The following is a 15,495-nucleotide window of genomic DNA, read 5'->3' as shown; positions in this document are numbered from 1 at the left end:
GGAAACTGGAGCATCCAGAGAAAACTCACATAGATACAGGGAGAATGTGCAAACTTCACAGACAGCTGCCTAAGGTTGGAACTGAACCAAGATATCTCACACTGTGGAGCGGCAGTGCTAACTACTGAGCCACTGTACCACCCTACATATTCATATCTATTTTCAATATATTATATTAATTCTATAAATTGAATCATTACATATGCATAGAAGCCTCCAAAAACTGCATTGATGCTGCATGTACAAATATTTGCTTGGAAAACTAAAACTGATGTCAATATTGAAAGTTCATACCTATGAAAATAGAACCTAGTACCTCAAAGCTGAAAATGTGTTGCTGGTTAAAGCACAGCAGGTCAGGCACCAAGGAACAGGAAATTCAACGTCCTCCCCCTAGTACCTCAAAGTCTGAATATCACTCAGGAGCACAGCAGTGGAACAACACTGATCTGCGGATGTTGAAGATCTGTAACAATAACAGAAATTGCTGCAGAAACTCAGCAGGTCTGGCAGTATCTGTGGGAAGAAAGCAGAGTTAGTTACATGTCCAGTGACCCTTAACCTGAACTGTCCACAGCTAGGAAAATCTGATATATATGTTGAAGATGAGATTGGAGTAGTGTGTTTCTGGGAGGTGGTTGACCTGGACTGGGGAATATCACAAGACCCTGGGGTGGGGGGCTGGGAATAAGAAGAAGGACAGGATAGGGATGGGGGTGTCACCTGGGTCAGGTGTGATTGGTGGAAGGTCAGCTTGAGCAGGTGTGGGGAGGGGGAGGGAGGGGCAGGTGTGGGGGAGGGGGAGGGGCAGGGTGAGGGACAGGTGTGGGAGAGGGGGAGGGACAGGTGTGCAGAAGGGTGGGGAGTGGTAGGTGTGGAGGAGGGACAGGTGTGCAGAGGGGCAGGGAGTGATAGGTGTGGAGGAGGGATGGGTATGGGGATGGGGATGGTAGGGACAGGTGTGGGGGAGGGGGGACAGATGTGCAGAAGGGTGGGGAGTGGTAGGTGTGGAGGAGGGACAGGTGTGAGGGAGGGGGATGGGAGGGACGGGGAGGGGGAGGTGTGGAGGAGGGACAGGTGTGGGGAGGGGGATGGGAGGGACAGGTGGGGGGAGGGGGAGGGACAGGTGTGGGGGATGGGAGGGACAGGTGTGGGGGAGGGGGATGGGAGGGACAGGTGTGGGGAGGGGGAGGGGAGGGACAGGTGTGGGGAGGGGGAGGGGGATGGGGATGGGAGGGACAGGTGTGGGGAGGGGGAGGGGCTGCTGCTGATGAGCGCGTGACCCGGGTTAAATGGTGCGCGCCTCCTCCCCCTCCTGTGTCACTGTTACAATGGGAGCTGAGGCAGCAGTTGCTGTTCAGCCAGGGGCTGGATTGTGGATCATGGCATCGATCCTGCTCTTTGGGTGAGTCTGTGCGATGGGGAGGAAGCTGGAAACGGGGTGGGCGCTCCCATGTTTTTGCTCATTGCTTCTCCCTCTCTTTAACAGTTTGATATTCTCGGTGTCTGCAACAGCTCCTGAAGTCTGGATGCAAAGTGCCCCTCCAGGTCAGTGTTCTGTCCAGAGATAAAGTGTTTGTTTTGTGCTCGGACTCTGAGCTGGTGTCTTCAATGTTGAAGAACTTTCTTTAATCCATTGTTGTAGGTTTGTTGAAGACTGAATGCCGCGACAGTGTCTTTTGGGTTGGACTGAATAAGGATTTTCTTGCCGGGAAGTTCTGGCAGATCAGCGTTGTTGGTGAGTGTTGCTGCTTTCCCTCGGAGTCAGTGTATAACAGATCTCTGCTCCCAATGTTGGTCTAATGGACCTATCCGTTGTATGTCATCTGAAGACTAATCTGAATTGTCTGCTTTTTTTATTTTCACTTCACCTCTATTGACAACCGTGTTGTCAGTGTCTTGATACTGTTAAATACTGGCGTAATAAAAGGATTGAGCATCGAAATTCAATCAAACCCATCTTTCCCAATATAAAGTTTCATGAGATACTTGCAATAAGTTTGCTCACTTTTTTTTGTAAGGGTGATGGTCTGAATTATCTGTTCAAACAAATGCTTGCTCTCCACTCATTTAATAGCTGGATTTCACAAGTGCAGCAGAAAATGGTTGACTGCACTAGCTTTTCAAAGGCACATATTCCTCCTGCCATTTTAATTCACTACCACCCCACCCCACACTCTTGCCACATTTCTCTGGTATTAGATGATTCTTGGGTAATCATTGCATTATCACTCTAGGCTCTCCTTAAACAGGGTGTTCAACTTCTAGCCTGGAATGACTGTCTAATTCTTTAGTTAATTTGTTCTAACACTTAAGAAAGCTACCAGCCCTGAGCTTAAAATCCAAGCTGTGTGATATTTGGAAGTTTGGTTTTACTGTTAGTAAAAATCAGATTCTGAAAATAGTGATTGGATTTAATTATGGATTTTCATAACTTGAACATCATATGGTTAATGAAGACTTGTACCTAACAATGCAACATGTTATCTTGTCATTTCCAAATGAGTGAATCTACATTACTGTTCCCTTTTGTCTTGGTCAACAATATTTTAGTCTTTTTGACTGTTTAATTTTTAAGCCATTGCTTCCATTAATAAGGATCTCCATTTTATAAATCACATGTAACCTAGGTTTAAGTCATGATTCTAGCAGGCATATCCAGGTTTTGAACTCCTGCACTAAAAATCTATTTTCAGAACCACTCTTCAGAATCAATTAGAATAGACGTGGAACAAAACAGATCACTAATCTTAAGTGTGCCCAGTCACTCTGTTAAATCAGTACTTGCTACTTTAGTTTGGGAAAGTGACATTATTGCTTTGATCCTTTAAGAAATCAGAAATCTAATTGCTTTTTCTGGTGAATAAGCAGCAAACCTTCCATGTGCACCTGTATAGGTATTCCTGCCAATTGAAGCAAATTTGTGTGCAGACAGTTCATGGTTTTTTTGAAGCTAACTCTAGGTTTTCTGTAACTTCTAGATCCTGCTGGTAAAATCTATCTCGTTACACCAAGGTTGGCTTCACAATGTGGGTACACCATTACAGTGGATTTGTGGAATAATGTTGAATTCCGTGCCTCTATCCTCAGCTGCTGTGTACATATTGTGGTAAGATATAAATTCAAGATCTAGGTGTTTTCCTATTTTCAGTCCTTGCATTTTCTTTGTGCAGACAGAACCAAAGTGTTTAAGTGCCCCCAAGAATGAGTTGACCTATTTAAGGTGGGCTGATGGATGAAGGAAAGAAAGACCAGTGAGAATTCTTCTAGGAATAAAAAAAGGCTCCATGTATTTCTTCTAAGGGAGGGGACTGGAGGATGTGGAGTGGTAGGGGGGAGGAAGGGACAAACCATGCAGCGAGTCTGATTTTTGTGGTTACTATTGGGTAACTGCAACAAGTTAGCACCTCCATACAGAAGGTCAAACAAAAATATTGTTCAGAAATCCTGAAGTGTAATTGGTTTCTGTGCCTGTTTACCTCTCTCCATCACATTACCTCAAGTTTTTTACAATTGGTTTATATTCCTTATCCAGAATGTTGTTTGAAATTTCTTTTTGGTTCAACCAACTCCTAATGCAATTTAAACCACCAAGATTGAGATTGGATTTCTGATTTTGTAATTTCCTTCTTAGAGTCGCTGAATTCATCGTTACTGCATAGCCTGCCTTGGTGGTTTTGTGTTTTAACATCACGATGGACAGGAATTTGAACCTGTAGGCACTATAATTGAATAAATATTTGATATTCAGGTCACTTGTAGGATAAAGTGAAAGCATCTGTATAAAGACCACGTCAAGATGGTGACCCTTGTCATTGAATTATACCTTTTTTTTGTTTACAGAATGATGAACAGTTCAACCTCACTGTACAAATACATGTAGGAACCAACAGGATAATGGCTTCAACATATGTTCAAACTCTTTCATGTATGTATTCGCCATGGGCTGCAAGGGAAATCTTCTGTGAAGAAAACTACATGCAGGTAAACAGATAATGCCAAATACTGGTTTGACTATTTTCTACAGTTAGTAGCAATTCTAAGCTGTTATGGAAGACTAGTAATATCTAAAATGCAAATTAGGTACCTAGCAACAGATTGTAGCATCTGAGCACTTAATTAACTTTAATCATCCTTTGTCTAGTCAGTAGCTCAGATTGCCATCTAACATTGCACTAACTATGTATGCGGCTGGGGCTGCTGTTAATGACCAGTAACTTTTTTTTTAAATCTTGTACAGGTTTCAGTACAAAGAAAGATACCACCAATTGAAGATGATTATGCACATGATTCTCAGGACTGGTCTCTAATTCTTCCAGAAGTAAGATGTCATGGATGAAACTTTCAATGGTGTCCTATTGTTCATGATTTGTTTTAATTTGCAATGCTTCATTCTAATGAATGCAACCATGGATGTAGACTATATTTTCTTGAACAATGGCAAAAGTAGGCCCAATATATTTGGTTTTTTTTTCAAACACTGTTTTAAAACATTGCATATACTGCCTTTTTAACCTGTTTGGCTTGTTAACTTGAGCTTTCCTAAGTGTCTACTCAAAACATGAGTAAAGTTATGGATCATCACTGGGCCAAAATGTTAATTTTAGAATTATCTTTTAAAAAACGTTTACTTTGAGCCCCAGAACATGTCAACAGGCCCTTTTTCTTTTCTGACATAAAAGATGTCACAGCATGGATTATATCAAATTTGTCTTGTGGAATTTCCACTTTGCTTGCAGCTTCACATTTCTAATAGAGATAGGCAAGTTGCAAGTAAGGGACACTGGTGTCTCTTTGTTTTTCCTTTTATGGCATTGTACATCGACTTCATGTTGAAGGTGACCTCCAGTAATATTTGCAGAATTTGTGACAGTGCTTGTTGCAGCTTGAGTGGACTTTTAATTGTCTTTACTGCTGATCTAGGCAAGTAGTGCAGAAAGTGGAATATGGCAAGTGGTATTCCATATATCTGGTGACAAAAGGACTATGACTGTCAAAGAAGCACATCAGATGAATTATGGAATCAATAGTACAATGTCTCGCATATTGCTTCGTGCTCCATATCATACAAATGAGGCTCAAACTGTTTTGGTAAGTTCATTAATCCTACTCTGGCTTTCCTGAGCCTTTTTTAGATTGCATGTAAATGCAGTAGCTGACAAATTTTTTTAATATAATTAGGTCCATGGTGTGCCCTTGTCAGTGATACGATCAAGTACTTTTTATAAACAGCACTGGATGATTCTTGTTGTTGACACTGCTGTGGCTTGTCCTCTGGGTAAGATTGTTAATCCTGCATCTTTCAAATTTTGAGCACAACTGTAGGCTTCACTGATTTATTTATTCACTTTTTTTTTAAATGTTCCCTGCTTCGTTTGAAACATAGCGTTCTGGTCTAAGCAGTAGTGAGGGCTGAGTACTCTTCGTGACCCTTGGGGAACTGCTTCCACTTCTATGGAGATATTTGGGCCTAAATTAGTTAGGCTAACCTTGGAATACTGCATGCAATTCTAATCCCTCTCTCAACAGGATGTTGAGACTTGAAAGGACTCGGATTTACAAGATGTTGCCAGGGTTGGAGGAGGGTTTGAGCCACAAGGAAAGCCTGAATAGGCTGGGACTACATTCCTTCTAACCTCCAGAGGTTGAGGGATAACCTTTTTTTTTATAGATGCTTTAAAAATCAAGGGGCATGATAGGGTGAATAGACAAGTCTTATCCCTGATGGGAGTCCAGAACTGGAGGGTATAGGTCCCTTTTGCCTTTCCCTCACTCTAAACCTAACCGCCAACTTTTTCATGCAGAGGGTCGTGCACATATGGAATGAGTTGTCAGAAGAAGTGTGGAGGCTCGTAGAATTGCAACATTTTGAGGCCCCTGGATGGGTATAAATAAAGGCTAAGAGGATATGGAACTAGATTGATTTTAGGATATCTGATTGGTGTGGACAAATTGGACTGAAGCGTCTGTTTCCATGTTGTACAGCTAATTCTAACTTTAGCAATTCTAAACCACCTACTTGTTATCCCTCAGATGGTACTTCATTCACTGATGACCTAATCATCTGGACAGTGCCAAGAATCTTCACTCCAATCGTCACCAGTGCAGTTCATCAGGACAACACCTCCATGGGAGTAAATGGGATCAAGTTGAATTCCACAACGATGGGAGAAAGAAACTATACCATTGATAAAAATGATACAGCCCTTGCTATAAGGGTCCCCATTGGAGCACAGGATGGATATTACAAGGTTGGAGTTTGGATTTTGCCTTGCAAATGAAAGGATAAAAGCAGCTAACTCAAACTATCTCCTGTCTTTCATAAGAGCAGAAGGCCATTCAGTTTGTCAAACCTGCTCCACAAATCTGTGGTTGCTCTGATATGTACTTCTACGCCTATACCAGCTCAACGACTCATGATTTTAGTTAGCTAGAAATGGAATATGACCTTGAATCTCAATGTCTTCAGTGCTTTGATCAAAAGTTAAGATTTTGATTTTTTTCTTCATTGAGAAATCAATTCTAGAGTTGCCTTTCCTCTAGCATCCTGCACTGCAGATGCTCTCCAGATCTAATCTAACTAGACCCTTCAATCACCCCACATTCTTGTCTTTAGGTGTGCAAGTCCAAACTGCTCAACTTTCTTCCTCCAAGACTACAGTTAGTCACTAGTTTGACTCTTGGAAACTTCCTCTAGACTGCTTCCAATGCAAGTGTCTCCCCCCGTTCAGTAAAGAAACTAAACAGTACACAGTGCTCCAGATTGACCTCTACAATGTTTTCTACAATTGTAGAAGGACTTCTAAATGCACTTCCCACACTACAGAAAAGGCTAACATTCTATTCATCCTAATTAGTTTACCTTCATGCTAACAGTTGTGCTGCCTATGAACTAGGGCATCTGATTCCTCTACAGCATTCCAGTCTCTTTGTAAATGATCTAGCTTTCTATTCTCTCAATGGAGGAGTTGACATTTCTCCACATTGCACTCTACCTGCTTTTCACCCTTATCTTGTACCCCTCAGTTTATTTGTAACTTCTCAACTTGCCAAATTTATTATGCAAAATAAGAAGCACCATTGTCATTGGTTTTTATTCAATGTAGATTGTAAACTATTCCTGAAGCATGCCAGTATTTCACCAGCTAGCAATTTATCCAGACTGTTTCCTACTGGTCAGTCATCTTGTTAAATGCCTTCTAGAAGTTCCAGGTGCATGATCTTTTTCTTGTTATCAACACTGATTTGTTAAATGCTCAATTCCAACCCTTATGAAAGGAAAACCTTGTTGTGTGATTAAAATGTCCTGTTGGTACCTCATTAATGCTAGCTATCCCAAATAACTAATTAGATTTGAAATAGCCTGCAGCTTCCTGCTTTATCTAACCTTCAGTTTGTAGAACTGCAGATGTAACCTTTAATTATAATCTTCCAAAATTGCCTAACTGTCCACTCCCAGATGGATCCTTACTTTTCAGTGTGGCACTAGAAAAGCTCAACAGGCTGAGGAGCAACAGTCTGTTTTGGGCATAAGTCCTTCCAACACACACTTTTTGACTCTCCTGCATCTGCAGTCTTCCCTTTTTCTCTCCTAGGTCCTTAAGACCCTTTTAACTTGACAACTCTTTGTGCCTTTCGTGCTGCAGCAGAGTTGCGCACATCACATCACATCCCTTACCTGCTAAAATTCAGTCCTATCTATGAATGTTCTGTATTTCTTTTTTAATTTGCTGTCAATTTAACCATGTGCCTATAAATGCTGTACACTAGTGAGCCTTAATGGTTTTACCTGTCTTACTGTGATTTTAGTGTATGCTGTCCCTCCAATTGCATTGATTTTGATTTTTATCATTGCCTGCATTTGAACTTGATACAATTTCCTTGACTTAAATTTTCCAGACCTCACCTATGTACAAGCCTGCCCTCTTTGTATTCTCATGCAGACCAGCTGTCACAGTTGGATCCTTGCCCCAATCCCCCTCCAGCATTGAGGATTAACCTGGCCTTGCTATTAGATTCCCTGTTATTACCCCTGCCCTGTCTCCCAAATCAAAATCCTGTAGCCTGCTTGTTGTCAACTTCAGGAATTTAAAATCTGTTGGGAAAAGTATTGGAGGAACCTCTAAAAGGATCCAGGTCCCCTTCCTTCCTACCACATTCTCAACCACTCCCTCTAACATATCTGAAATTCCTAGCTTGTGACAAACTTGTGGAACCAAACCAGTCCAATAAAATGACCTTTCCTGATTCGCTGCAGTGTTTGAAATGGACTCTGATCATCAACCATGGTTGACAGGTTCTTGCCAGAAAGTTCAGTGCCTCGACACCTTTGAATAGTTTCATTATGAACAAATTATAGTTCTATATACTATTATATCCTGATGAAGACCAATATTCAAGTGTGGTAAACATACAAATTTAGATTGTTGATAGGACTTACCACTAAAATTACCAATTTACCAAACTGCTCACTCATTTCTTACCTCACTACTACTTCCACAGAGCCATGTGGTGGATGGACAGTATGGTATAAAGTACAGCATCAATTTGTTTTTGGAGCATCTGTGGGAAGATGAAGCATGGGGACTGAATAAAATCAACGTGATCCACCCAGTTACTACACCCTTTATACCTCAGCCCTTGGTTCTCATTGACGGTATGTACATGCCAATTTTTCTAAGATGGCAGAACTAACTTAGAATGGGATTCCTCTCCACTTAGAGAATTTAAGGAAAAATGTTTGTTAATATAAGGCATAACTTGATTTTAGGCTGTTACATTTTGTACAATGTGACAATTTATCTAATGGCTGTTTTTCCACACTGTGGCAGCAAGAAACTTGTCCCTTGTCCTGCACTATTGGTTTGGTAGCTGGGAGAGAAAGAGAGAATAAGAACCGGAGTGAACTCCAGTTGGTATTTCATTTAATATCTTCAAATGATGGGCTTACTGTTTTTAAATCCAAGCCAAATGTGACTGTGTTCTAAATTACAAATTTTATGGCTTGAGAATGTTAACAGCCTATTGAACCCCAAGCCAACCAATAGTTAAATGTGGAAGACCTCAATTCCAGGGTGGAGGCTGAATTGATCAATAGTTACCAGTGAGCGTTCAAGGCTGCCAAACTTTTTTTAACGAGGGGAAAAATGGTATTTGGAGAGATCTCTATGAACAATAGGATTTAGCCCTTTTTTTTTCCCCAGCAATATCCTTGTTTATGACACTTGACTCACCTGAGTGAAGTATTACTCAGTTAATAAATTGAAGAGTTAAGGTTGAGTCTTTCGATATGTTGAAAGTTATTGAATTCATTAGACTTCTCTGCTGAGACTGGTGCAATTGTTTTTAAACGTATGCAATTCTCTATATTGCAAGTAGTATGTCCAGTCAGCTAGCTTTGGTCACACTACAGATGTTTTGACCCACTAATTTTCTGGCTGTTAAGTCTTCACAGAACTGAAACTAAACCAGTTTCATCTACAATATAATACCATTCCAAAATATTCATGCTTCTCAAAGTAAAGTTTCTATCTAATCAAAAATATTTTTAATCATTCTAAAAATTCATTTTTAACTTTATTTCCTTCAAGTTTAATCTTGACCAAGCATCTGTTGTCTCTTGTCACAAATGATACTCCAATCTAAAAATGGTTGATGTTTAACACCAATCCAGACTTTTGCTGTAGTGTTAATGAATTATTTTAAATGATTATAAATCCACAAATCACTGGTGTCAGGAATGCAGACTTCAAAATGTGGTAGACTTCAGTTAAGTGACTTTCTTCACTATTGAATATTTCTGGAACAAATTCAACTTTACCAGAAAAATAACTGGTTCCTTTTCCTCAATTCTATGCCAACCTATCCCTGGAATAACTAAATGGATTAGTTTACTGCTGCTAAAACTTGGTAATCACCTGACTTTCAGGTTGTCAAGGCACTCTGCTTTGCTTTACCCACTCAAATTTCTTGCCGTTGTCAAAAGAATAGTAGAAATTTGAAACTTCTAATTTAAATCCACCCTGTTGTACTAAAATTTGTCACCATTCCAAGTTGACTCTAGTCTTAAGGTTAAAGTCACTTTTTTTGTGCTTGACAACTCATTGTCTTTCAGTTGGCTTGAGTTTATTTGTACAAGGGATTTTTTTTTCTTTGCGTTTGGGCCTTTTGACAATGGATTTTGTTAGGTGCATTCCTTATGGCAAACAGTAACATGAATTTGTCAAATCAGGACATTCAGACCAAGTTTTTGGTCCATCTTATACAATATTTTTAAACCTATGGATGAGCTGAAGGAATGAACTTTATTCCAGTCTGAATATTTCACTGGAAAATATCAGGAAAATGCAGTAAGTTTTTACATGACTTAACCTGCTGATTATTCCAAACCTCCTGGTATTAGAATTAAAGGACAAATAGTTATTTCTGATACAGATGCATGGTACATCTTGTTTGTTAGGCTCCCTCATCTGTGGATTTGTTTCTTTGCATTTCTATTCAATGTGAGTTATGCACATCCACAGGAACAAATCTTGTACAAAGCCTCTGATTTCCAGCTATGTTATAATTACAGCCAGAAAACCCTTGGATAATCCTCCTGTAATCTGTTTTATGATAAACTTAGTCATACAGTGCTCTTGTCAATGACCCTCAGGCTATTTCTGAACTAGGTCTGATTCTTCCATACTTTAAGCTATTGTTTCTAAAGTGACTTTTTATTACATGACTGCACTTTATCCATGCTACAATCACTTTACAAACTAGTCCCATTAGTTGAATTTTTTTATATAAAAAAAAACTGTCCTGTCTGCCTTCCCCCTGGAAGGCCGTAATCAGCCAACAGCAATGACTGACTTGCTTCAGTGTAAACATTCAATTGGCCTGCCTCCTCAGAATAAGGAGTTAATTTTTTGAAATAAAACTCAGTTTCTAGTGTTCTGATTTTGCTTTAGCATAGAATGTTTGTTTTAGTTTTTCCCCCCTCATCAGGCTGAGGAAACCTGCTCTACCAAAACTGCAAAAATTTTCTATCCCTTTCCTGATGCTTTCTGAAGATTGCAGTGAAAAGGATCACCTGAATATTCAGTCTTGAGCTTCCAACAATTGGTTTAGTATGTCCAGTCTCCTTGCAATAGGAGTGTGCTTGTCCAATTTTTTTTAAATTGGACTTTCTCCATGAGTTTTTTGTTTTGTTTTTGGGTACACTGCAATTACCTCTTTTTTGAATCTCCCCAGATTCAGGCAGGAGGGTTGTGGGGGTGGTTTTGGAAGATCTCCTTTCACTAGAAGATGGTGGTGGTCTGGAATGCACTGCCTGTGAAAGTAGACAGGAAACTTTTAAAGTACTTGGTTGAACACCGTTTTGAGAATGTTATGACGAAGGACTGAGTAGTGATTGGTACATATTTGAGCCAAAGGGCTTGTGTACTAGATAAATAAAACTTTATTTCCTCACCATTTTTGCCACATGTAATTAACAATGGGTACTCCAGAACTACTAAATGTTTAGTCACCAAAGACTTGGTTATTTCACTTTTTTCTCGTGCGTGCTCTCTCTCTGTCTACATTTGCGACACTAATGTTGCAACCTCCACTGCATGTAAGGGTAATGAGTTCCACAGATTTATAATACTTGAGGTAACTTCCTCATTGTGGTTGAATATACTACCACTCTTAGAATGAGGTCAGTTACAGGATAAACTATATCACATGAAGCATCCCCTCAACACTAACTTTAAGTTAAGCAGACACTAATTCTGTGGGGAGAACATAAACTGCAGATGCTGGAGATCAGTCATGTGGTGTTGGAAAAAGACAGCTGATCAGGCAGCACCCAAGGAGCAAGAGTTATTTCCAGCAAAGATCTTCAAGAATGTTGAGGGAGGGGCTACACAAGGGGGCTGTGATAAATAGTAGGGCTGGGAATGCAGTTGGTAGATTAAGTGGGGGTGATGGTGATACTCCAGAGTGGAGCAGATGGGTGGGAAGGAAGATGAACAGATCAAGAGGGTGGTGCTGAGTTGGGGTTCGATTTGGGATAAGGTGGGGGAGGGAAGATCAGGGATCTGGTGAAATAGGCATTCATCCTGTGTGATTAGAGGGTCCCAAGACAGATGTGTTCTTCAGTATACAGGCTAACTTCCTTACTTTCTACATTGAGATTTAAATTCCTTTTTCTATAGGATGCTGAACAGCACCTATTGATACTCATTTTTAAGAACATGCTTCTGTTGCTAGTCTTTCTCGGAAATCCCAAATGACCTACAGTGAACACTAAGGGTTTACTGAATGTGGCTCATCTGAAACTGTAGGTTAACTCAAACTAATTGGGAATACTGTTTTAACTCCCTACTTGGAGCTTGTTCAAAGTTACCCTTCAGTTTTCTAAACCCAAGCAATATATTTTACTTTTTTCCTGTTGTAAACTTGCTTCCTCAATTTTATAAATAGTCAGTGAACTTACAAATGGGATGAAGGAAAAGCTGTTCAAATATCTGTGCTTTGGTGGTTTGGATGAGTTAATTACACAGATGCCAATTTTTCTTCCAGATACCATTCCTGAGCAATGGCTGTTCAATGTCTCACTGGGCAACTTCCTTCCTGATGTAGAACTCACCAAGCTCACTCTGGGCACACAGTCCTTCCCTGTGGATGAAGAAACCCTGAGATTTAATGTGTACACTGGGACTAACCCAAATGAGACCACCTTAAATAGAATCTTCATCCTGGAGGTTCCCATGGAGTCACCAGTCGTAGACAGAAAGGTAATGGGATGTCTGGGTAAATGGCATCCACATTGTTTGGAGATGATGCTGACTTGTGGCTTCCTCCTTCCAGTATATAGGTGATGGTGTTGAACAATATACTCTTGATGTCATCTACACAATGACTGTGGTTCCAGAAAATCTAACGTTCACACATCCAGCTCATTTAATACATCAGCACACAATAGGTAGGTGGTTCTTGCCCTGATGTAGACTACAAAGTGATCCATGAAAATGCTTTTTGAAGTAATATGAAATGTGCCTTTTGCTAGTACTTCCTGTGGCAGATGGCTTTTGTGATGAAGAGAACGTGACCTTGGTGGTAACACATGGAACGTCAGATCGGTACTGGATTCCTTTCATTGGAAACGTGCAGCTCACCCCTCACTCTGCTGAGCAGAGAGGTTATCACCTGAGCGAGAATGATACCCACTCAGTAATAACCATTCCACGTGATGCAGCCGAAGTTGTTCATGAGGTAGTAACTATTTAACTCAAATCTGTTTGTTTGTCTTAGTTTGTGTGGATCCCAACTAATTGTGGCTTCATTCCAGGCAATAAATGAGCAAGGTCTTCGCAACAGGTTTGAGTTCAAATTCAGGGATAATGAAACCCTGGAAGTCCTGGTCAACTTTTCTGTTTCTTGCAGCTTTTCAATAAGTGACTTGATAAGTAAGTTCCTGACTTCACTTGCTGTAAGCATCACCTCTTGCTTAGTTTTGGCATCACTAACTTTTTCTTCTTGTCTTAATATAGCATGCTTTCCAAGTGGAAGAATTGTCGTCACTGTTCTGAAGCTGGAAGCATTGTTGGGAGTGGATGGGAAAATGATGCTGAAAGATAAAACCTGTAGACCAAAGGAGAGGAGTGCCTCCAAGGTCACATTTGATTTTTCTGCAAATACGTGTGGAACGAGTAGAAGGGTAAGCTAACAACTGGCTTCTATTGAAACTAAACTGCCTCTGGGACGATTATTGTTAAACACTATCTCATAATGGACTAATTGTGTTTCTTGCGGTAGTTTGAGGAGGACTACATGATCTATGAGAATGAAGTGGCTTTCTTCAAAAAATCAGCACCAGCTAGTGATCCACTATATCGGTAGGATTCTGGAGCAAGAGCTTGATTTTGTGTTTGCTTCCTCTTAACATTAAAGTGACTTGCTATTCTCATTCCTAGGCTTGCAGTATCCTGTCATTACCATGTAAATGATACTCTGCATCTTCAGTTTGAACATCAAGTGAATCCTCAGCCAACTGTTGTACCTGGATATGGACCCCTTGTCTTGGTAATGGAACTTGCCAAAGGTAAATTACCACCTACAGTGCCTCAATATTAGAACACTTCTGTCAGAGGGGTAAATTTTTTGTGATCCCGTCTGACTAGATTGTAGCTATTTTAATGAAGAATTGGAATGAGGGTATTTCCTTTCCACCCCTAATTATATTGGACCTCCCTGCTTTGGATGTTTGTTTGCAGATGTGTCCTATTCTGCCCTGTATGAGGAAGGTGACTATCCAGTTGTGAAGTATCTGACTGATCCTGTCTATGTTGAAGTGCAGCTGCTACACAATGAGGATCCACAAATTGAATTGTTCCTGCAAGACTGTTGGGCAACTGCGTCACCGGCCAGACGTAGCATTCCACAGTGGCCTCTAATTATCAACAGGCAAGTAGGAGCTGCTGCTTTGTAAAGGTGGGACAGTATTGACATCTGCCTTTGGGTGGCAAGTGACTATCTTTGTTTTACAGCTGTGAGAACAAAGCTGACTTGTATAGAACCACCTTCCACCCAGTAGCCAAGAGTGAGAGGGTTAAATATCCTGTTCACTTCAAAAGGTTTGAAGTCCAGATGTTTACTTTCACCTTGGGCAATTATACTGAGGAACAGGTGAGGATTGCTCCACTACAGTGTTTTTTCAATATGTTTGTATTCAGCTATTGTCATTTTTTTTTTTCTCTCCCCAGGTGTATTTCCACTGCAGTGTAGCTTTGTGCAGGAAGGATCCAGTAAATAGATTCCTGTGTCCAGGTCAATGTGTACCAAGGAAACAACGACTAGGTAATGCTTGAAGATGGGACACCAAACCTGTGCTGTTGCCTGTAATCCTGTACTGACCAGCTGTGTAATTACTACAGGGCGAAGTGCTGACAGAACCCACTACGTGGAGGGATATGTGTCATCAGGGGCTGTTCTGATTTCTACAGAATTCCCTATAGTAGAGAACAAGATGGAGCAAGGTGAAAAATTGCTTTGGAATGGCTTTGAAACAATTTATCAAATCTGACGACTAACTAATCCAGTTTGCTTTTCTCTTTTAGGTGACAATAACCTGTCCTCTTCCAGGGCAGTCCTGATTGGAAGCTCAGCCATAATTGTTACTTTAATGGTGCTTGGTGTCATCAGTTGTAAGTGCCAAATGAAAAAATTGGACTAAGATTTAATTAAAAATGCTCATTCAAATAAAGTCTCTTCCTTGGGTGGATTTCGTAGAGCTAATAGTAAATTCAACAGTTTTGCCAATCCAGATGTTGGCACAAGTGTTTCAATGAACAAATCTAACTCTGACCAGAGAAATAGGTGTAGTCCTCTACCCTGTTGAACAGTGGAGCAGTATCCTACCATGGCTGATCCAATATAATTCAATCCAGGTTCTTGCCTCTTTCCACAGCTATCATAGAATCTGATTTAAATATACGTAAGGGTTCTGCCTCTGGGTCTATGGCAAAG

The 15,495-nt window shown here is 40.5% G+C and overlaps 1 protein-coding gene across 1 annotated transcript; it reads left to right on the top strand.

The window, feature by feature from the left end:
• Positions 1–1,331: 1,331 nt before the first annotated feature.
• On the top strand, positions 1,332–15,202 carry LOC132836050 (uncharacterized). The gene is made up of 21 exons (XM_060855294.1): positions 1,332–1,405; positions 1,490–1,548; positions 1,646–1,738; positions 2,982–3,109; positions 3,844–3,984; positions 4,241–4,321; positions 4,924–5,091; positions 5,182–5,278; positions 6,034–6,251; positions 8,503–8,656; positions 12,550–12,764; positions 12,838–12,952; positions 13,037–13,242; positions 13,319–13,436; positions 13,521–13,687; positions 13,786–13,865; positions 13,944–14,071; positions 14,244–14,433; positions 14,517–14,655; positions 14,733–14,826; positions 15,087–15,202. Exons 1-21 carry the CDS (start codon positions 1,332–1,334, stop codon positions 15,200–15,202), a joined length of 2,781 nt encoding a protein of 926 aa, XP_060711277.1.
• The last annotated feature ends 293 nt before the right edge of the window (positions 15,203–15,495 follow it).

This window comes from Hemiscyllium ocellatum, chromosome 3 (genome assembly GCF_020745735.1).
Source record: "Hemiscyllium ocellatum isolate sHemOce1 chromosome 3, sHemOce1.pat.X.cur, whole genome shotgun sequence".
NCBI classification, from domain to species: Eukaryota; Metazoa; Chordata; class Chondrichthyes; order Orectolobiformes; family Hemiscylliidae; genus Hemiscyllium; species Hemiscyllium ocellatum.
Note: the sequence above shows the minus strand (reverse complement) of the source record. Positions and strands in the feature narration are given on the sequence as shown.